This window comes from Eleginops maclovinus, chromosome 16 (genome assembly GCF_036324505.1).
Source record: "Eleginops maclovinus isolate JMC-PN-2008 ecotype Puerto Natales chromosome 16, JC_Emac_rtc_rv5, whole genome shotgun sequence".
Taxonomy (NCBI): domain Eukaryota; kingdom Metazoa; phylum Chordata; class Actinopteri; order Perciformes; family Eleginopidae; genus Eleginops; species Eleginops maclovinus.
The window spans coordinates 2,413,141-2,435,184 of record NC_086364.1 but is presented as its reverse complement, the minus strand read 5'-3'; the positions used below and the strand labels follow the sequence as shown (position 1 = coordinate 2,435,184).

At 42.6% G+C, this 22,044-nt stretch overlaps 2 protein-coding genes across 6 annotated transcripts; one reads left to right on the top strand and one right to left on the bottom strand.

The window, feature by feature from the left end:
- The first annotated feature begins 342 nt into the window (after positions 1-342).
- tspan4b (tetraspanin 4b) lies at positions 343-8,812 on the top strand. Its single transcript, XM_063904206.1, has 8 exons — positions 343-666; positions 2,235-2,304; positions 2,481-2,672; positions 3,490-3,564; positions 5,789-5,884; positions 6,551-6,664; positions 7,392-7,475; positions 7,930-8,812. The coding sequence occupies exons 2-8, from the start codon at positions 2,236-2,238 to the stop codon at positions 7,996-7,998; spliced, it is 699 nt and encodes a 232-aa protein (XP_063760276.1). The 5' UTR covers positions 343-666; position 2,235; the 3' UTR covers positions 7,999-8,812.
- bcl2l12 (BCL2 like 12) lies at positions 8,454-18,788 on the bottom strand. Of its 5 annotated transcripts, none has more exons than XM_063904201.1 (9): positions 18,702-18,788; positions 15,615-15,655; positions 14,808-14,997; positions 13,890-14,088; positions 12,213-12,486; positions 11,417-11,521; positions 10,652-10,728; positions 10,274-10,558; positions 8,454-9,853 (listed from the first exon to the last, which is right to left on the bottom strand). In XM_063904201.1, the coding sequence occupies exons 3-9, from the start codon at positions 14,993-14,995 to the stop codon at positions 9,812-9,814; spliced, it is 1,170 nt and encodes a 389-aa protein (XP_063760271.1). In that variant the 5' UTR covers positions 14,996-14,997; positions 15,615-15,655; positions 18,702-18,788; the 3' UTR covers positions 8,454-9,811. The 5 variants fall into 5 exon arrangements, with proteins under 5 accessions (XP_063760271.1, XP_063760274.1, XP_063760273.1 ...); XM_063904204.1 differs by having other exon boundaries at positions 10,274-10,537; XM_063904203.1 differs by having other exon boundaries at positions 10,652-10,725.
- Positions 18,789-22,044: the final 3,256 nt, after the last annotated feature.

The window sequence follows — 22,044 nt, the reverse complement described above, 5'->3', positions numbered from 1 at the left end:
TGCCATTCTGAGATGTAAACTTCATTGTACAACCAGCTGAAAGGAACAAAGTCTCCGATATGCAAGTTGATATTCATTTACACTAGTTTGACAAATGTAAACCTCTAAATAAAACCCTTTGCTTTAGAAACGGTCAGCAGTATTGTGGAGTATTTCCAACATTTGTGTGTGCAGCTGCGTCAGTGACCCTGTGAAGCAGAGAGCAGCACTGACAGAGGAAGCGGGGCATAGAGTCATATTTCCTGAACAAAGAGGGAAAAAAATTGGATAAGTGAGACAAGCAGAGGTCTAGAGGCGGTGGGGGAGGGACCAAGAGAAGAACCATGAAGGGGAGGAACACAAGGGGGGGAGCAACAATACACACATCTGGAAATAATTGAAGAGTTAGAGAGGGAAAGAGAGACGTAGATCTGTTTACAGACAGAAAAAAAAACATACCTTCTAAATTATTTAAAATTGTGAAGACGACTTCTCATTGGGGAGAGCTGGAGGTCACAACCTACCAGTGAAGAACAATCCGGAGGAAGAGAAGAAGGAAACCCTCGCTGGATCACAGACCCATGCAGAGGAGAAAAGAGAAGGAGCTACAGATCAAAACCAACCGCTGAAGGAGCCAGAGAGGAGGAGGACACAGACAGGATTAAAAGTATTCAAACTCGTCTTCAGGTAAAGTCATTTTGATTGATAGATGCAAATATCTGTAGATTTGTCTCCAAATTTACACACACAATGTAATAATGTTTCCCACTGGAAACAGGACAGCCTGTTCAATCATCATACTTGATTAATCCCAGGGGAAATGAGGTTTTGTGACAGTTGCACGTTATGAGAATAAAGCAACAAAAATAATAATAATAATATAAATATAAGTAAAAAGTACTTGTACCTCTGGGACACAGCGTCTGAGGCACAGGAACGAGACAGGTGGTCCTCCACAGCACAGACCTGAAGACTTTCTGACACACACACACACACACACACACACACACACACACACACACACACACACACACACACACACACACACACACACACACACACACACACACACACACACACAAACACACACACATTGCTATAGTCATGGCTGACTGTGCTGAAGCCTTCTCCAGAATCTAAGCAGTGTTAGTGCAGTAGTTGTGTGTGAGACCTGACCTCAGAGCCTGGCTGGCTGTGTGAGCAGTGTGCGCTGCAGTCATGGGAAATGCCTTGTGTTGTATTGTTAGGTCTGCTGAGGTAAGGAAGGAGCTTCCTTCCTGTCAGCAGGCTGACTTCCTGTGCGCGGTCAGTAGTGAGGACCACTTTGTGACAAACTAATCAGATTTTCACTGTGAACATGGTCACTTCCCCACAAACACAGGAACATACATGCACATTCACGGTGTTTTAAATCAAGTTACTGAAGATTGTATAAGAGTATTCCTACACTGTGGTACTTCTACTTTTACTCAAGTACAAGATCTGAGTACTTTTACTTTTACTCAAGTACAAGATCTGAGTACTTCTACTTTACTCAAGTACAAGACCTGAGTACTTCTACTTTTACTCAAGTACAAGATCTGAGTACTTCTACTTTTACTCAAGTACAAGATCTGAGTACTTCTCCCACCTCTGAGGAAGTTGCACACAAGTCAGGATCTCCACAACTCACATTCATTCCTCAGTAAGCTTGGCAGGATGTATTCCTCATGTCTTCACACGTGTCTGTCTTCATCAGGGTATTGAGTGTGTGATGGTGTTTGAGGACACTCAGATGAGACCCTTGTCATGTAGATGAACAGATATCAATGATCACAACACAGATATCATTTTAACCTTCAGTTATTTATTCTTTAAAGAGCCTTTCAGAATTGTACCTCCAAACGTAGTTTACAAACAACACAATGAATAGAACCACATTTAAATAAACTGTGTGAAACTATTTATTGTTTTGACAAAACTTTGGAACACTTAAATTTGTGTTTAATTGAATCTGATATAATGTATTCCTACTTAAATCAATCTTGTGTTGTAATGTATGGATTATGATGTATTTCTGTATCTCTAGGAGTTTGATCCCCTACATAGTTGAACACACATCAACTCTCTCCCCAAAGACACAACATACCCTCTCACACTGTTGCTCCCTCTTCATCTTTTCTCCTCTGTAACCCAGAGAGCACGGACACACAGCAGCAGCACGGGGACACGAAGCGTTGTTCTAACACTGCTCTGGTCTCTTCTGTCTCCTGCAGGATGTCCGTGTCTCGGAAGTGTTTGTGCTGCGTCAAATATTTGATGTTTGTCTTTAACCTCATCTTCTGGGTCAGTATGTGCTATCCACAGTTCTGATCACACCTGATCACATTCTGTTCCAACATGCTCCCTGCATGCTTAACACTGACTGTCACACACATGCAGTCAATCCATTATCTCACTCAAAATGTGTCAGTTTTGGAGCAATGCATTGTGGTTAATCTGCTTTTATATTTGCTGTGAAGCTGGGAGGATGCGGGCTATTTGGCATTGGAGTGTGGCTGTCCTTCACACAGGCAGAGTTCTCCTCTCTCCCCCTGTCCTTCCCGTCCCTCTCTGCCGCCAACCTGCTGCTGGTCGCTGGCGGCATCACCATGGTGACAGGCTTCCTGGGTTGTCTTGGAGCCCTGAAAGAGCAGCGCTGCCTGCTGTTCATGGTGAGAGGGCCACAGAATGGACTTTCCTTCCTCTCTTTCAGAGAGATGTTGAATGATAAGTGATAAAAGTGCTCCACTCTGCTCCTCTCTGCTCCTGTCGGCTCCACTCTGCTCCTCTCGGCTCCACTCTGCTCCTCTCTGTTCCTCTCGGCTCCTCTCTGCTCCACTCTGCTCCTCTCTGCTCCTCTTTGCTCCTCTTTGCTCCTCTCTGCTCCTCTCTGCTCCACTCTGCTCCTCTCTGCTCCTCTTTGCTCCTCTCTGCTCCTCTATACTCCTCTCTGCTCCACTCTGCTCCTCTCTGCTCCTCTTTGCCCCTCTTTGCTTCTCTCTGCTCCTCTCTACTCCTCTCTGCTCCTCCCTACTCCTCTCTGCTTCACTCTACTCCTCTCTGCTCTAATCTGCTCCTCTCTGCTCCTCTTTGCCCCTCTTTGCCCCTCTCTGCTCCACTCTGCTCGTCTCTGCTCGTCTCTGCTCTTCTTTGCCCCTCTCGCTCCTCTCTGCTCCTCTTTGCCCCTCTCTGCTCCTCTCTGCTCCTCTCTGTTCCACTATGCTCCTCTCTGCTCCTCTTTGCCCCTCTTTGCCCCTCTCTGCTCCACTCTGCTCGTCTCTGCTCGTCTCTGCTCCTCTTTGCCCCTCTCGCTCCTCTCTGCTCCTCTTTGCCCCTCTCTGCTCCTCTCTGCACCTCTCTGCTCCACTCTGCTCCTCTCTGCTCCTCTCGGCTCCACTCTGCTCCACTCTGTTCCACTCTGCTCCACACTGCTCCTCTCTGCTCCTCTCGGCTCCACTCTGCTCCTCTCGTCTACTCTCTGTTCTGCAGTTCTTTGTGATCCTCCTGCTCCTGGTCCTGACAGAGGTGACACTGGCCTTGGTTATTCACATCTTCCACCACAAGGTGAGCTCCTCTTTTACAATGAACACTCAAACACTGGGTTTGGGTTATTTTGTGTCTTTCCCCTTTTTTAAATTTGTGATAGACCATGTGCCTCCCCTTAGCTTATCACGTACAATGTGTTTGGAGTGCTAGCCAATAGGGCTCTGGTTTCAGACAGAGGGTGAAAAAAGATGCTGCAGCACAGGCAGTATGAGAAGAATAAAGAGCTCTCTGAACATTAAAACATGGAGACATGTCCCAGGAGAGACGCTACATACTGATATACACCTGAACATCAGCAGGAGAGTACTCTTTAAAGTAGAGACACTACATACTGATATACACCTGAACATCAGCAGGAGAGGACTCTTTCAAGTAGAGACACTACATACTGATATACACCTGAACATCAGCAGGAGAGGACTCTTTAAAGTAGAGACACTACATACTGATATACACCTGAACATCAGCAGGAGAGAACTCTTTAAAGTAGAGACACTACATACTGATATACACCTGAACATCAGCAGGAGATGACTCTTTAAAGTAGAGATGCTACATACTGATATACACCTGAACATCACAGGAGAGGACTCTTTAAAGTAGAGACGCTACACACTGATATACACCTGAACATCAGCAGGAGATGACTCTTTAAAGTAGAGACACTACATACTGATATACACCTGAACATCAGCAGGAGAGTACTCTTTAAAGTAGAGATGCTACATACTGATATACACCTGAACATCACAGGAGAGGACTCTTTAAAGTAGAGACACTACATACTGATATACACCTGAACATCTGCAGGAGAGGACTCTGTAAAGTAGAGACGCTACATACTGATATACACCTGAACATCAGGAGGAGAGGACTCTTTAAAGTAGAGACGCTACATACTGATATACACCTGAACATCAGCAGGAGAGGACTCTTTAAAGTAGAGACGCTACATACTGATATACACCTGAACATCAGCAGGAGAGGACTCTTTAAAGTAGAGATGCTACATACTGATATACACCTGACATCAGCAGGAGAGGACTCTTTAAAGTAGAGACACTACATACTGATATACACCTGAATATCAGCAGGAGAGGACTCTTTGAAGTAGAGACACTACATACTGATATACACCTGAACATCAGCAGGAGAGGACTCTTTAAAGTAGAGACACTACATACTGATATACACCTGAACATCAGCAGGAGAGGACTCTTTAAAGTAGAGACGCTACATACTGATATACACCTGAACATCAGCAGGAGAGGACTCTTTAAAGTAGAGACACTACATACTGATATACACCTGAACATCAGCAGGAGAGGACTCTTTAACGTAGAGACACTACATACTGATATACACCTGAACATCAGCAGGAGAGGACTCTTTAAAGTAGAGACGCTACATACTGATATACACCTTAACATCAGCAGGAGAGAACTCTTTAAAGTAGAGACACTACATACTGATATACACCTGAACATCAGCAGGAGAGGACTCTTTAAAGTAGAGACGCTACATACTGATATACACCTGAACATCAGCAGGAGAGGGACTTCTGGAATGTATGCACAGAATGTGAAAAGTTGAAAAGATAAACTAAAGTTAGCATTCTAACTGGCTATTCCTGACTCGACCTATAGGATCATACCACTTACTATGGAGGTGAGTCAGTGTCAGTCCAACAGACAACAATCCACTTCAGTTTAATTTTATGTCTGTGTTTATGTGTGGCTCAGTGGACGGTCAGTGGTTCAATGTGGTTCCCCTTAACATGCCGAAATGTCTTTGGAAAAAGTGATAAACCTCAAATGGTACACCCCACGATGAGATATAAAACAGTCCGCTAAATGAAATGTAATGCAGAACATTTCTTCAATGAAGCAGCGTTGTAGACATTTTTGAAACTCTTGAGTTTCTTTTCTGACAATATAAAACACAGATGATTTCTTATAAAACATTTCTAAGGTTCAATTGGTTACAGCGCAGTCCCACCAATGTTGAATCCAAGATCATACATACATATTCAACTTCATTACTGTTTTTGATTATTTTATGACACTAAACTCTAGATACAACGTTTATTTTGTCATTAAAAAAACACATGCACTCTAACAGACACCATAGGTAACAAAAACCAAAAATTACCTTTACTTAAAAATCAAGTTTAGGTCCTCAGTTTTTAGTATAGATCATTTACAAATGAATAACTTTGAGTCTTTCTTTCTTCTCATGTTAGCTGGATTCCAAAGCGCAAGAGGAACTGAAAGAAGGTATGAAGAAATATAAATCAGAGCTTGGACTGAAAAAATCCTGGGACAATGTCCAGAAAATGGTGAGTAAATAAACAACGCATGACTTCTTATGTTGAAGAATACAGGACAGGCTACATACTGCACTGACTGAGGTCCCTGTAAGATCTGTCTCAGCCTTGAGGGAGAACCATGCTTCTAACAAAGTGCAGGAGTACATTTTAAAATCAGATCAGGCGTCTGCCTCAGCTCCTGTTCACTGTAAGCTCGCTGTAGTGACTGTAAGTGTATATAAGATGTGTATTTAAGAGTCAAAGAATCAAAGAGTTAAAGTCCACTTTATTTTCAAAGTTTCCACATGTGTTATACATACAGAAAATTGAAATACCTTTTCTGGCAGTCCCACAGTGCAAATATAAAAGAACATATAACATAAAAAGATAAGAGCGTAGAAAAAAAGGGGGGGTAAAAAGGGGTATACAAAACAAAAACTAAATAATATATACATACATGTTAAACAGAATACATGTGTGAGGAAGCTCCCCCTACGGTCACATTTCCACAGGCTGTCTGCTGTGCTGATCATTCTGTCACAGCCCGGACCTGCTGGATGTTTGACACAGTGAAATAATTGGGATAGTAAAGAAGGGATGTCACCTGAGTACTGACGATGTGTTAATATGAGCTACGAGGTTGTGAGGTATAACTGATATATTTAGATTTTCTGATCCTACTGTCTCCTCTCGCAGTTCAAATGCTGTGGAGTCACCAACAAAACAGACTGGTATGATGTGCTGAATGGAACGCTGCCCACCTCCTGCTGCTCTGTGGGGATGGAGCAGTGTGTGGAAGGGTGGACTGAGGTGGGTCTCTGCTCAGCTGCAGAGAGGGGGGGGGGGGGGGTTTGGATTTGATTCGCAGCGGTCCCTCTATAACCATCATGGCCCCCGGTAGACCCCCTCACATATAACAACACTGACTATAACACCCCCAGTTGTGTCAATAACTGTGCAATACATATCTGGCTGCTATACTTTTATTTTTGTGTATTTTGTAAATTGTGTGATTCTTGTATATTTCTTTAGTATCTTGGGTGTAACATTAAGCTGTCTTTGGCTCTTTCTGCTGTAAGAATGAAAATTTCCCCTCTGTGGGTCTATTAAAGGTATTCTGATTCTGATTCTGATAGGACTGTTCTCATTGACAAATTGCAGAGATCACGAGCAGTCACAACTCCAGGTTATTTTAGGAGGGTCTTCATTAAGCATTGCTGCTGTGCCGACCAGAGTAACAGCTGGACCAACATCGTGTGCTATGTTGTATTAAAGGAATGAAGGCCAGAGAATACGTCACCAGTTGTCATACTGAACTGAAAATCTCTGTTCTTCAGCGTCTGACTGAGTGTGTCTGCTACTTTGTGTTCTGTGAACATTATGATCTGTGCTCTCCATGTTGTACAGCGACCGTCAGACATACAGAGTCTCACAGTGAGGCATTATGATTTGTAAAAGTAGTCATATTATTCTTTTTTATTTGCTTTACTGTTGTTATTCTATTTCTTGTTTTTACACTGTCTGTGTGTCCTTGCAGCCGTGCTATCAGAAGGCCCGGCAGTGGCTGTTGGATAACATCCCCTCTGTCCTGGTGTTTGGAGTGTGTATCGGTGTTGTGCAGGTACTTATAATGAGAACAAATGTTTACTCTTTATTACTAGACCTCTATATCTATGTTACAGGAACGGGAAATACTCCAGAGTTTGCTTTGTTAATAAATAAATAGCAACATTGAACATTGACACGTTTTGAAGCAAAACTTAGTTAGATGTTCAACAGAGTTTAAAAATGGCTAACTATACAATGAAGAATGTGTCAGTGAAGACCTGTGTAAGCTCTTTTCCCCTCAACGTCTCTCTCGACATTCCTAAGGGCTGTAAAAGTCATCCAAATTTCAGGTTTAAACAAAAATGCAGTTTTTACTTTCAGAAAACTCTCATAAATTACGCTAACTGATCATCAAAACATGCAGAATGCAGTATCCTGTGATGTGTCTTCGTGTCATGTTGATAGAGAGGCTGTCTGTTAGAGATGTCAGTGAACAGGATCAGCTCTAACTGACTCTTCTTTCTCAGATCCTGGCCCTGGTGTTCTCCATGCTGATGTACTGTCAGATTCTGTGCGCTGAGAAACATGTGGACTGAGAACCGAGCCGCTTGGATCACAGACTCCTCCGGGAGATCCTAACACCGCCCAACGTGATTCAAGTTTTCCTTTCCACCCTCCCTCAGGACTGTGGTTCACAGGAGGCTGCCTCTCAAACTCCCCAATGCATTGGCTATTACGTTCCTAATTCTCAACCAAAAAACGACTGACTGGCGGCAGTGACAGACTGAAGAGGCGGTGTTGTACCAGCTTTTGAAATATGGTTTCAGATCCACAAGCCTCCAGACAAAACTATCGGCAATAACCATAATGCATTGCAACTGTTGGGGGTGGGGGTTCTCTTGGAATGTTGTCATGAACACGAAATAAGTTTCGGAGGAGAAGAACACACTCAATAAAACATTTTGACGTAGCACTTAGTTCACTTTGCTAATAATTCCAAGTCTTGAATATTAAACCTTAACCATATAAGCACTTTCATCATGTAGTGTAGTCATTTTAAAGCTTTACATTTATTTTTAGTATCTAATGAAGCCAAACATATTATTAATACTTTTACACGTGTTTTAACAAAACAGTAAGATATTATGCTTTACATTTCTTGAGATTTCTTGATTTTTATGGCAATCTTCTCCTCTGTATTTAAAGTTTGATTGCACTTCCTTTTAACTAACAGTGTGACTTCCTGTGAGGGCGGGGCTTTGTACTCCGTTGATGATCTTTAAACAATACGAATATTTTTAACCGAGCTGAATCCATTTGTGCGGATGTTCCACACTTAAGCAAATCACAGATCACAAAGACATGATTTTAAATGTGTGTGAATTTAATAAACAGCTGTTCTTACATTCACTGTGTTCAACCAGTCTGTTGCTCGTACGTCAGTGCACTTTGTTAAGCTCAGATATAAAAATACAATCTATTAAAAACAGTGAGATAACATGTCTTTCTTATGGAGGACAGGTGAGTCTCCACACGGGGGCTCAGGTCAGACACACATTATCTTTGATCATATCTGCTTCCCCCCCAGCCCCACTCATCCTTAAAGATTGATGTCATTAATGGATGTTGCATCAATGTTGAGTCAATACTTTTCTTCATCAGATGTGAAACTGAAACTGTAAGTGAAACTACTTCAATAGCAAAGGAACTGTTTCCAATCCACCACAGGGGGGGTGCAGGGTCCACATGCCCATTACAGCCCATGCCACTCATGCAAGTACCCAGTGCTTGACCTGTCTTAGAATAACATCTTAGTAAAAAATATACATATAAAAAACATCATATTGCAAGTCCAATTTTCTTCACTTTATCATGATTTATGTAAGTAGCAGAGAACACCCACTGGTTCCGTTTGTGAGTGTTTAAACACCCGTCTGATTATTTCATAAAAATGGTTAAAATAGCAGCTTTTAAAAACAACAACATTTTTAAAAATGGTGGAAAAAAGGTTAAAATAGGAGGTGTGGGTGTGGTGTGTATATTATTGTCACTTTGAGCAACTCCTAGGAGGCATTCTGTTCCATCAGTAAAGCAATATGGGGGGGTGCCACTGTAACAGGCACAATAACCCGTTTGACAGGATGTCATCATGATGTAAACAGCTGATCAGAAGTTTCACAGTGATCAAACACTCTCCACAGCAGCAGCTTCCTGCTGACCGTGTTCAAACAGTAACCAGAGCTCCTCCTGATGTCCGGACTCCAGAGGAGCATCACAGAGGCTTCTGGAATCTAGTAACAGATGAAAGTCAGTGGAAGAGCGTGTCCCTGCAAAGAGGCAGAGTGGGGTCCCTCTCTGCCTCCTCCTCCTCCAAAGCTCAAAACAAGAGTAGTCCGGAGCTCGGAACACTCAGTCATACTCTGAAGGCTCTTCCAGGTCTACCACATTCTCCTGAAGGCAAAGAGGAAGGGTGGTTGATGAGTAAAACAAAATGCATGTTCAACAACATGTGCAAGATTCTACATTTAACATGTCTGTGAGGCGCCGACCCAGCAGGCTGTGTGGGAAGAGTTGAGCGTGTTGAGTCCAGATGTACTCTAACCTCTAGCTGAACAGACTGACACGGGGGAGTGTATTTTTTTCAGAAGTTTGTTCAGACTAACGGCCTATATATAAATAACCAACACTCTTTCACCCTCCAGAACATGTATCAGCCACAACTATCCAATATGTGTCTTCTCTAATACATATTTTATTTGGCTGAACTTAAATCATAACCCCCGCAGGCAACACATTTACATTAATGGATCTATTCTATACCCCAGCCATCAGTAATGTCATTCTGGAAGTCCACCGTGTTCAGTCACTCACCCATCCTCCCTGGCTCTTCACCCAGGGGGCGAAGGTCTCCATGTAGCTCTCAGCGTAGCCCTGCATGCGCTGGGCACCTGTGGCCGTCACGATCCTGCGTGTCACCTCCATGGTTACTGCCATACGTCTGAGCGTGGGACTGGCTGCCAGCTGCAGGGCGGGGGGGTCCAACACCTCACTGCCACTGTACGTGTCGAGAAGCTTGGCAAAGGAAGCATAGGAGAGACGAGCCAAGCTGGAGCGAAGGAAGGGGTCCGTCTGGATCTGGAGGAAGATACAGTAGGACTAGTTTGGGTCAAGGATAGCAGCCAAGGGTTCTGCCCTGTGTTCTAGAGGCTGGTATTGGACAGTTACACCTCAGGATGAACCACAGCCTACCTTAGTGTTGATGGAATCCCCCTCTAAAGACAGAACCTGAGCCAGCTGCTGCACCACAGCCTCTTTGTCCCACACTGCTGAAAGAACAGAGAACAATAGTTTCCATCAAAGCCTGTTCTGAAGCCTGTTTGGGTCTGTACATCAGCCGGGTTCCGACAGGGACACAGGTAACAGAGAGGAGAGGGAACAGAAAGCAGGTCCAGTTTGAGTAATGGATGTGTGAGTTCCTCGTGTTCATATAGAAGTTATTCAGTAAAAGAACGCTTAATGGTTTGGTGGTTATGGAAGTCAAGATATCTAAACAAACAAACAGCAGGCTGTTGGAGCACTGTGTGTGTGTGTGTGTGTGTGTGTGTGTGTGTGTGTGTGTTTGTGTGTGTGTGTGTGTGTGTGTGTGTGTATGTGTGTGAATTTAACTTATCGGCTTGAGCTGCTTTCAGTTTCAAAGCGAAGTATTTATAGAATATATCTGTGAATATATAAGGTTCTGATAGTTAGCTCTGACAGCTGTCATATGTTCAGAATTCAGTTATTGTTTTTATTGTAAAACTTAAAGGATCATCACCAACGAGTACTTTTACTACATGCTGATGAAGGCTTTGTCCCTGAAGTCACATCTTGGAACAACGTCTTTACTCTAACACTGTTTTACAGTCATATATTATCAACAGTACTTCCTCCCTGTGTGTGTGTGTGTGTGTGTGTGTGTGTGTGTGTGTGTGTGTGTGTGTGTGTGTGTGTGTGTGTGTGTGTGTGTGTGTTAACCTGTTGGGGATGGGGCTGTGGGACACAGTGTCTTTTTGCTGGTGGTCCTCCGGGCAATCTGCTCCAGCTTCTCTGCTACTTCTTCATAGAACTCCGGAGGGTGGTCTGCAGGGACACCACAGCTCTCTCAGAAATCGCAGATCCACCTGCCTCACACTCTGCCCCCATAAACACAGTGTGTGTGTGTGTGTGTGTGTGTGTGTGTGTGTGTGTGTGTGTGTGTGTGTGTGTGTGTGTGTGTGTGTGTGTGTGTGTGTGTGTTTGTGTCCAGTGTCAGGTTACAACCCAGTGCATCAGAGACTATTGAGTATTGACTAGAATTGTGCAGGAATGAGTCCTAAAACCAGGAAATGAGTCAACACGTCCCACTTCCTGTTCCTTCATCTTGAAGTGAACGTTTTGAATGTGTGTTTGGCACAAAAAAGTGGTTGCTGACAAGTGACTAAATTAAACTAGACACCATCAACGCTGAACATTAGCCTTTAGCTTAGCGGAGGTGGCGTGCAGCCCTATGACATGACAGATGGGATTTTCCGCGATGGGAGGAGCCCTCTGATAATAACCTTTGGGTCTGCCCTATAAATACGCCACCACTGCACCCTCTACAGCGCTCAGTCAACCACAACCAACCCCAGAAACACAGCGGAGCGGTGTGGAGGCACAAACTGTTCTAAAGTGCTGATTCTAAGCCATGAAATTGAAAATGAAAAATGTCCACGCACACATCTAAAGTGTAGGCTTTGCAGAAAATAAATGGTCTCCTCTGGTTTGAGTGGATTTATTGCGTGAAGCTTACTGGGTGAGATGATGTCCGGGGGGGGTTCAAGCTGTTTGTCGATTGGCAGCGTGGAAGGCCTCTGAGGACGAGTTCCATCTCTGTCCCTCTCTTTGTCCTTCTCTTTGTCCCTCTCTTTCTCCCTCTCTTTGTCCTTCTCCTCTTTTTCTTTCTCTATCCTTTTCTTGAAGAACCTGGAGATCTTTCTTTTAATCTTCTTCTGGTTCAGCTTCTTGGGCTGTTTCTTCTCGCCCTCCTCTTCTTCTGATGTAGAGGAGGGGGTTCTGACATCATCCTGGGGGAAGGAGGGTCAGAAATAATAGAGCAGACGGCATAAGTAAATATTTTTACACTGATACATTTTAAAAAATGTTTTATTTAGACCTGAATGTATCAGTCACTTTCAGGAAGTGATTTATTTATTGTATATAATAATGTAATATTATTTAAAATGTAGTGTTATATTCTAATTACTTTTCTAAAGTCATTTATAGGTAGCATGTACTTCCTCTTTAATTAATCCTATGGCCACGTATGTATCACATGTGTATGCCGCCACTAACATTTCAAACTCTCTCTCTGGACAGGGTGTTTACCCCCCTCTGTCTGTTATCATTATTGTTACCCACGATTGTTGCCCTGATAGCACTGCTGCACTAGTATTACATTTAGCGAAAGGTGAAAAGAATCTCTGGACAGACAGTGTCTATCATATTTATATCGCTTGAGATATAAACTCAAGTATGTATTTGATCAACTCTGTTTCTGTTATTCGAGACAGAAAAGAGAAGGAGGCTTCAACACAATACTTTGAAAGAAATGTGAGTCGCTGTAGAAACACTTTTAAACGTGGGTCACACTGAACCTGAAGGCACCATCTACACCAGGGGGGTCCAAACTTTTGTCACTGAGGGCCACAAACAGAAATACAGATGAAGGGCTGGGCCCCCCACTAAGAAGATAGATTGTCTCATAAGTTAAGTTGTGAAAAGTCTATCAAATGTAGGTAAATGATGCTGGGTTCTTGAATATGCTTTAAGAAAACAAACAGCGTACATCACAGCTCTGGGTATGGTTTCATTTATGTAGTTGGCAGCTCATCCCTTAAACAGAAGCCAGAGTGCTTCAAATAAGAGGAAATATGAAGGTATATTTCAAGCTTGTTAAGCAAATCAGTTCTCAGGCTTTTTTTTATCAACCAAGACTTATTAGAAAATGTGTTCAACTTGAATTGACAGAATTTATTAGAAAATAGGGCTTATTAACACATGAATACTGTGTAATATCAACATATATTTAAGTACAATATAAGACAAGCACAAGTTTCAGGTGTGCGCCATATTCCATACTTTTAGAATTTGCTGAGGTCTGATTTATATTGGACCACGGAACGCATTTGGCCCCCGGGCCGTAGTTTGGACACCACTGATCTACACTCTTACTCACAGCACACCACTCCAGTTTGCGCCTTTCATCATTTGTATTAGTTTTCTTCTCGCATATATCTAATAATAATAATAATCTTGATGAGGAGGACAGGCAGTGACTGGCTCAGAAGGCAACCAATCAGAATCCTTATATGAGTTTTCCTCCAGCAACACCAACTGCAAGCATCTTCCATCTGTCTGAAGACCGAGGGGTCTTTCTCTCATATTGAAATCAGCAGTCTTGTGTGTATGCGGTGTAAAAAGAACTCACGTCTCTCAGGTCTCTGACGGCCTTCGACCGGCTGTCCCGGTCCAGGGAGCCTCTAGGGTCTTTGGCGGGCCGGCGTATGCTGTTATTTAGAGGCAGCTGCTTTATGAAGTCCTTGAATCCAGTCTTCTTCTCGTCTGCTGAGGTGATATCTGCAGCTTGAGGATCCCCCCCATCCTTTGCTTTTGGTTGTGGTTTGGAGCTAGAATGAAAAGCAACAGTATGGTGATCCACAGGACCTCATCCCTCAGCACCATGTGGAATAAAGGAGATACAACAGTTTCCTGAAAACAGTGAATCATTTAGATCAGGGGTGTCCAAACTTTCTTCACCGAGGGCCACATACAGATAAATATACAGAGAGCTGGGCGACTTATAGAGGTGAATATCGCCTCATAAGTTAAGTTATAAGTTAGCAAAACAAATCAAATGTAAGTGAATAATGCGCAATACTTTACAACGCTTTCAGAAAAAAACAATCGTTCTTTAGGGGTTCATTTATTCTGTTGGCAGCTCATTTCTTAAAACAGAAGCCTCAGATTGCTGAGAATAAGAGTAAATATGAAGGTTACATCTCAAGCTATTTGAGAAGAACCATATAAGACAAGCAAAAGTTTAATTTGTGGGCCATATTGCATTATACTTTAAGAATTTGCAGAGGGCCGATTCAAAATGGCCTGCGGGCCGCATTTGGCCCCCGGGCCGTAGTTTAGACACCCCTGATTTAGAGCCACAACAGAACCAGCACTTTAGGAACAGGGCTGAAACAGAGGGGTTTATGGGATGCTACAATGATCTGGTTGGTGTTTCAACCAATCAGAGACATGTACTGTATATATCTGAGAGCTGGAATATATTGTTAAAGAAGCACGCCTATATTTCCCCCTAATGTCAAACCAGCAGCACCCAGAGAGGTGTTACCTGAACTTGCTGGGGTCTCTGTAGAGCCCTCCCACTGTGCCGGGCCTCTCCTTCAGGGGGATGGAGAGGGTCCGATGGAGAAAAGCCTGCAGGACCAGATGAGTCTCCACCTTAATCTCCACCAGAGAGATAGAGGAGATGGAGGAGACCGAGGAGACGGAGGAGTTGCAACCTGCAGACTCGCACATCTCTAACCAGAGAGTCAGAACACAGAGTCAGAGGGTCTGTTTTTCGGTTTGGTAGGCATTGCAGAGATCAAGAACACAGCAAGTCCTGTTAAGTGTCTGTAATGGGAAATATTATACTCACTTACTTACTTTATTAATATCACTGTGTGATTCTTATTTTCTAATGTTATTCTCTATTTACTGGCTTTCACTTCTTTGCTAAGCTTGGGAAAATTCCTTAGTAAGAAGATTTGTTGCAGTGTTAGTTACTCTGTGCACCAACAGTATGACCTTCTACTTCTGTTGAGAACATCCTGATACAGCCTCCCTACCTCCCTAAAACTTACTGAATGCTCCTTTCATTATCACCAAGCTTGACTATTGAATATGCAACCCAAACCCTATTCTTGGTCTTTCACTCTGCTCTCTGTACGACGATGATAAATGATACAATACCTAAAAGACAGCTGAATGGTTTGATTCTGATCCACGTTTAATAAATAAATTGCCACCACAGTGTCCGAAGCTGACACGGAACTGTCCAGATTGTACGATATGCTTTACTTCCCCCCCACTACTTATGGTGCCCTACAGTATAGAGAGAGAAATGTTTAATAGTAGTTCATATGTTTTTACTTACTAGAGCTCAGAGAACATCTGTTCCAGAAGCACTTTCTTCAGCTGTAAATGAAAAAACAGATAGGTTTTAGAACACTTGAATTAATTAAACTTAGTCGTCAGTGTGTTTGGCATGTAATTTATGTCTTTAGGCGAGGCAAGTTTATTTATATAGCACCTTTCAACACAAAGCAATTCAAAGTGCTTTACACAAATAAAAGACTTTAAGAGCATTTAGAAGTAGAGCAGCAGAAACACATTATAAAATGGCATTTGAAAACAGTCATTTAAAAGCAGAGATAATAAAACAAACACAACAGGTAAAAATACATGAATAAAAGTCACAGTGCAGTGTTAGATAACAGTTCAATTAAAAGCAGCGGCAAAAAGAAATGTTTTCAGCCTGGATTTAAAAGTAGTATGAGTTGCAGCGGACCTGCAGGGTTCTGGGAGATTGTTCCAGATATTTGGAGCGCAATAACTGAACGCTGCTTCTCCTTGTTTAGTTCTAAGTATGGGGACAGAAAGCTGACCCGTTCCAGAAGACCTGAGAGTTCTGGATGGTTCATAATGTAGCAGGAGATCATAAATGTATTTTGGGCCTAAACCATTCAATGCTTTATAAACCAGCAGCAGAAATTTGAAATCAATTCTTTGACAGACAGGAAGCCAGTGTAAAGACCTCAGAACTGGACTGATGTGATCCACTCTCTCAGTGTAAAGACCTCAGAACAGGACTGATGTGATCCACTCTCTCAGTGTAAAGACCTCAGAACAGGACTGATGTGATCCACTCTCTTAGTGTAAGGACTTCAGAACTGGAGTGATGTGATCCACTCTCTTAGTGTTAGTGAGGACTCAGCAGCAGCGTTCTGAATCAGCTGCAGCTTTCTAATGGATTTCTTAGTGAGACCTGTAAAGACACCGTTACAGTAGTCCAGTTTACTGAAGATAGAAGCATGGACAAGTTTTTCTAGATCCTGCTGTGAAACTAGTCCTTTAATCCTGGATATGTTCTTGAGGTGATAGCAGGCAGACTTAGTAACTGTTTTAAAAGGTCCCCTATTATGCAAAATGCACTTTTTGCTGTCTTTTATACATAAATATGTGTCCCTGGTGTGTAAGGAGACTCAGAAAGTGTCACAAATACAACCCTCTCTCTTTTCCTCCGTACCCACATCTCTAAAAACGGGGGTACAAACGAGCTGATCCAGATTTGCTTCCGCTATGACGTCATATCGGAAATATGGGCTGGCTTTACATTGAACTCCTGGCAACGTCCCGCCCACGTGACACGTCCCAACCTATCGTCCCCCATATACAGTAGTGAGCTGAATCCCCACTGCAGAGTGTGTGTGTGTGTGTGTTCAGCAGGATGTCTGCAGGAGGGACTTAGAGTTGATGTATAATACATATAATGTCTCTGTTCTAGTGGTAAACACTGAGAAGTGTTTCAGAAATAATGCTGGATGTGGTTTGAAACATATGATATGGCGTTTAATCACGGCAGCGTTTAGCTGAGTTTCTCCCTTAGAAACCAGAGACAGAAATCAGATTGCAGTTGTTATTTCGATGTTTAATTAAAGATGCGTTTATATTGAAGAGGCTGGATAGTAGTAGCAGCATGGATCAATAGATATCTAACCGACAGAAACTTTATATTAATGTTTGATGTAAGAGCAGTTTTGTTTCTCTACTTGTTCTTATTATTTGCCATTTATTTTTTAATCATGCCAGGTCTGCAATTCACACAGATGAGTGCAAAACTACAAAAGGTTTGGAATAGGGAATTTAACTTCCTAAAAGAATACGTTACTGTGAACAAATGAATTCTTAGTGAAAATAAATACTGTTATTAGCACAGTGACATAGAACAGGCCGATCTGATTGCGAAAAAAATGGACAGAAGCATGGCGAGTTCCATCAGCAATAGACACAATAGACATTAATGTTCCCCGTAATATAGGGGAACTTTAACCTGTTTACTTCCTGCTGTTAGGGACAGCAGGAAGTAAACAGGTGTCAGGTAGCAGGGAGAGAAAGGTAAAAGGGAGGAATGCTGATCTGAAACAGGATGAGCTCTTCTCCATTGTGTTGAATAACCTGTGTTCAGGGGGGAAAAGTACATTAAAATACAATTTTGAGATACTATAACTTTACTTGAGTATTAACATAACTTCGCACTTTTACTCCACTACATGTATTTAATCCCTTTAGTTACTTTACAGATCTGGATTAATGATAGTAAATATAACCAACCCTTAAATCAGACTTTAGTTCACCTGGAGTAAATTCAGCATCTACCCTGCAGTATACAAAGCCATTCAAACTAGCTGCACCTTTACCAGCTCTGAGAACACTTTAATGATCAATAATTATAAAACATATCAGAGATATTATTCTGAAATGGACCAATCAAACAATGACTACTTTTACTGTCGCTACTTTAAGTACATTTAGATGAGAGTACTTTCTACTTTCACTGGAGGAACATTTAGAATACTTTTACTGTGACAGAGTATTACTACACTCTGGTACTTCTACTTTACTCAAGTACAAGATCTGAATACTTACTTTCAAGTACAAGACCTGAGTACTTCTACTTTTACTCAAGTACAAGATCTGAGTACTTCTACTTTTACTCAAGTACAATATCTGAGTACTTCTACTTTTACTCAAGTACAGGATCTGAATACTTTCTACTTTTACAAGTACAGGATCTGAATACTTCTCCACCTCTGACAGTACTTGAGTAAATGTAGTAACTTTACACTGTAGGAAGTTATGGCGCGGGAAGCCGGCCGGGGCAGCAGCGAAGAAACTACAGGAAATACTTCATGTTGAATATTAAATCCCAGCACCCTTGTACAAGTACACAGCTTTACCACAGAACTCTTACTGATATCACGGAGGCTCAGGGCGCTCAAAGAACTGAGCATGGAGCTAACGAAGCTAAAATGACTGTCCGGAGTCTCTGGAGGACAAAGTGTCTACCGGACAGTGACCGACACCGCTGACAAAAACCCCCTGTAGCCTCTCTGGGAGGGGCGGCTGTACATACATTAGCAGCTGTACATACATTAACATTAATATTAACGTGTGTTCGTACCTCTGTTGGAGTGTTTCAGCGAGTTTCGGTTAAATGTATGCTGTCCTCTCTCCTGTGTGTGTGTGTGTGTGTGTGTGTGTGTGTGTGTGTGTGTGTGTGTGTGTGTGTGTGTGTGTGTGTGTGTGTGTGTGTGTGTGTGTGTGTGTGTGTCGTCAGGAGGAGGAGCCTAGAACGGGCGGAGTTATGGTTGGGATTTCAGTCTGAAGTGTGTCATGCATCGTAGACACGGATTTCCAGAGTTGTGGACTCGAGTCACATGACTTGGACTCGAGTCAGACTCGAGTCATGAATTTGATGACTTGAGACTTGACAAAATCTAAAAAGACTTGCACTTTGACTTGGACTTTAACATCAGTGACTCGCTTTTGGACTTGGACTTGCCCCTTTTGACTCGAAAAGACTTGCTACTTTCCCCAAACCCAAAGATTAAAAAGTATGTTGACATGGACCGCGCTATCTTTCAAGGTTTCAAGGTTTCAAGGTTTTATTTGTCATATGCAGGGGTGTAGTGGGCGTTGGACGCGGGGCTACGCCGTCCACCCACTTCTCCCGACGTGATATATAAAAAAATAATAAATATAAAATAGCTTAGGCTACAACTAAAAAAAAAATAAAAAAAATAGCTTACAACTCAAATGTAAATCCGGAGATATTGGCAATGGTGAGAACAACCTACATAGGCTACATAAGACATCCCCAGTATCTGTCCGTGACCTATATTGGCTACGACATAAACATAACATGAACATTCGATAATCGTCATCAACCTGAGACTTAAAACAAGACAAAAAAAAAACAACGAGAACGTGGATGTGATGTGTAGCCTATTTTGATTTCAGTGTGGTTAGTGTAGTTATTAAAATGTCAAATCGACAGAAAAGTATTGATTTTTATTTTCGGAAAGATGTCAGCAATGAAATTCAGGAGCCAGAGACGTTGACTGAGCCACAAGCCAGCACCACCACCGAAGTTCCCACATCTGCTAATGCTAGCGCGGAGGTGGTGGGGAGCTCCCATATTTCTATGGGGAGCTCCGACAGCTCACCGTTCGCGATCTGGACTGAGGAGATGTGGAAGAGAAAAAAGGAGGCCTATCCCTGGATCGACGCAAAGGACGGGAAACTGGGCTATATGACATCTGTGTGTATTTCTGCATGTTAAGCTGAATATATGTATGGCTTTTTGGGTGGGAGTGTGTGTGTGTGTGTGTGTGTGTGTGTGTGTGTGTGTGTGTGTGTGTGTGTGTGTGTGTGTGTGTGTGTGTGTGTGTGTGTGTGTGTGTTTGGGGGGTGACGTCACAAATAGCGTACCCTCACTTAAAAAATCCCCACTACACCACTGGTCATATGCACAGCAGATACAGCGTATATGTTGGCAATGAAAATCTTATGTCGCGTGCTCCTCCAACAACTCAACATACATGGTGCAAAAGATAAATAAAATAGTGCAAAAAGAGAGAAGAATATTTACAATATCAACAATAAAGATTTGAGGATGTGAAATATATAGGCCTACATATGTGGAATACATTGAGAGTATTTAAATAGGCTACTTTACTCTGTGGAATGAGGAGGTATGGACAGATGCATATACAGGGTTGGGTCAGATTACTTTAAAATGTAATCGATTACTGATTTCAAATTACATGGTAATTTTTGTAATCAGTTACGTAATCAGTTGGATTACCAAAAACATGTAACGTAATCTGATTACTTTTAGATTACTTCCACAAGTATGCACCTTTAAAAGACACCGCCACAGAATTGACCAAAGAATTTTCATTTTATTTTTCACTTGATAATTTCATTACATCTATTTTGCTCTTAGTAAAGCTGTCAGTTTGTTAATTAACTGCACATTTTATTAACTAAACATATCTTAAAACAGTCAACACATGTTCAACCCATCTGCAAATGAGGGTCAGCAATGAACTGAAGAACTCCCCTTCCCACCCCCTCCCTTCCCACCCCCTCTAGAAACTTTCTGACCTCGTCAGCAACACCACTTCTGACACTGGGATGTTCTGGTCCATAACTGAAGAAATCCTCATCTGACTGCGCAGAATTCCCACTTTCGTTCGCCTCAGGAATTTCATTTGGATCTAGGCGGCTTGCTTCTGATACCAACAGCTGGCGCACATCCTCTCTCTCAGGTTCTGCCAGCCACCACAAACGGAACTGTGGCATTGTTGCTGTTGCAATTTTTGCATCCTGACTGGTGAATGTCTGTGCAAAGCGTTTGTTTTTTTTGCTCTTAGTAAAGCTGTCAGTTTGTTAATTAACTACACATTTTATTAACTAAACATATCTTAAAACAGTCAACACATTTTCAACACATCTGCATATGAATCTTTTTTTTATGAGGGTCAGCACTGAACTGAAGAACTCCCCTTCCCACCCCCTCCCTGCCCCAATCCCCCCTTCCCCAGCCCTCTTCATCCTCCCCCAACCCAAGCCCTCCCATCCCTTACCTCTCACACACAGAATAGATGGAAGAGAGAGAAAAAAAACATCTGCTCATTAATCAAAGGCCACAGAAACAAGTTTCCTATTGTATCTCATCAGTAGCACTTGTTCAAAATGTTCATCTGTCAAGCGGTTCCTCTGGGGTGTAAGGATGTTGCCGCCATGGCTGAAGAGCCGCTCCACAGGTGCACTCGAGGGTAAGATGGTGTTATATTTCAGAAACAGCCTCTTCACCTTTGGAAACTCATTAAGGCAGTCAAGGCTCTTGCTTGTTCCTTCTAGAAACTTTCTGACCTCGTCAGCAACACCACTTCTGACACTGGGATGTTCTGGTCCATAACTGAAGAAATCCTCATCTGACTGCGCAGAATTCCCACTTTCGTTCGCCTCAGGAATTTCATTTGGATCTAGGCGGCTTGCCTCTGATACCAACAGCTGGCGCACATCCTCTCTCTCAGGTTCTGCCAGCCACCACAAACGGAACTGTGGCATTGTTGCTGTTGCAATTTTTGCATCCTGATTGGTGAATGTCTGTGCAAAGCGTTTGTCGATTGCTGCCAGGATGGTGTGAATGGCAGCATTGAAAAAGCGTGTTGAAATTCTCTGTTCACGTAGCTTCTTCTTCAGAGTAAGAAGTGTGGGTATCAGCAGTCCAAAGAAACATTTATGTTCTCCTTGCAGAAGGTCAAGGGCGAAAGAGAGAGGCCTCAGGACCTCTGCATATTCTTTCAAGAAGGCAATCTCATGGGGCAATAACCTGGTAACCTCCAGGCGGTCACAAATTTCCCCTAGCTGTACCTCACTGAAAGACACAACTTTTTGCACTGCATTATATTCGGAGTTCCAGCGTGTGACACATGGAACAATGAATTTCATCT

Bases quoted from the DNA above. Each gene is read 5' to 3' on its own strand.
- tspan4b (XM_063904206.1), top strand. From the start codon at position 2,236: ATGTCCGTGTCTCGGAAGTGTTTGTGCTGCGTCAAATATTTGATGTTT. The intron at 2,673-3,489 runs GTGAGAGGGCCA...TCTGTTCTGCAG, and splicing joins AGCGCTGCCTGCTGTTCATG to TTCTTTGTGATCCTCCTGCT. The intron at 6,665-7,391 runs GTGGGTCTCTGC...GTGTCCTTGCAG, and splicing joins GTGTGGAAGGGTGGACTGAG to CCGTGCTATCAGAAGGCCCG.
- bcl2l12 (XM_063904201.1), bottom strand. From the start codon at position 14,995: ATGTGCGAGTCTGCAGGTTGCAACTCCTCCGTCTCCTCGGTCTCCTCC. The intron at 10,729-11,416 runs GTTAACACACAC...CTGTTCTTTCAG, and splicing joins CACAGCCCCATCCCCAACAG to CAGTGTGGGACAAAGAGGCT. The intron at 9,854-10,273 runs GTGAGTGACTGA...CTTTGCCTTCAG, and splicing joins TGAAGAGCCAGGGAGGATGG to GAGAATGTGGTAGACCTGGA.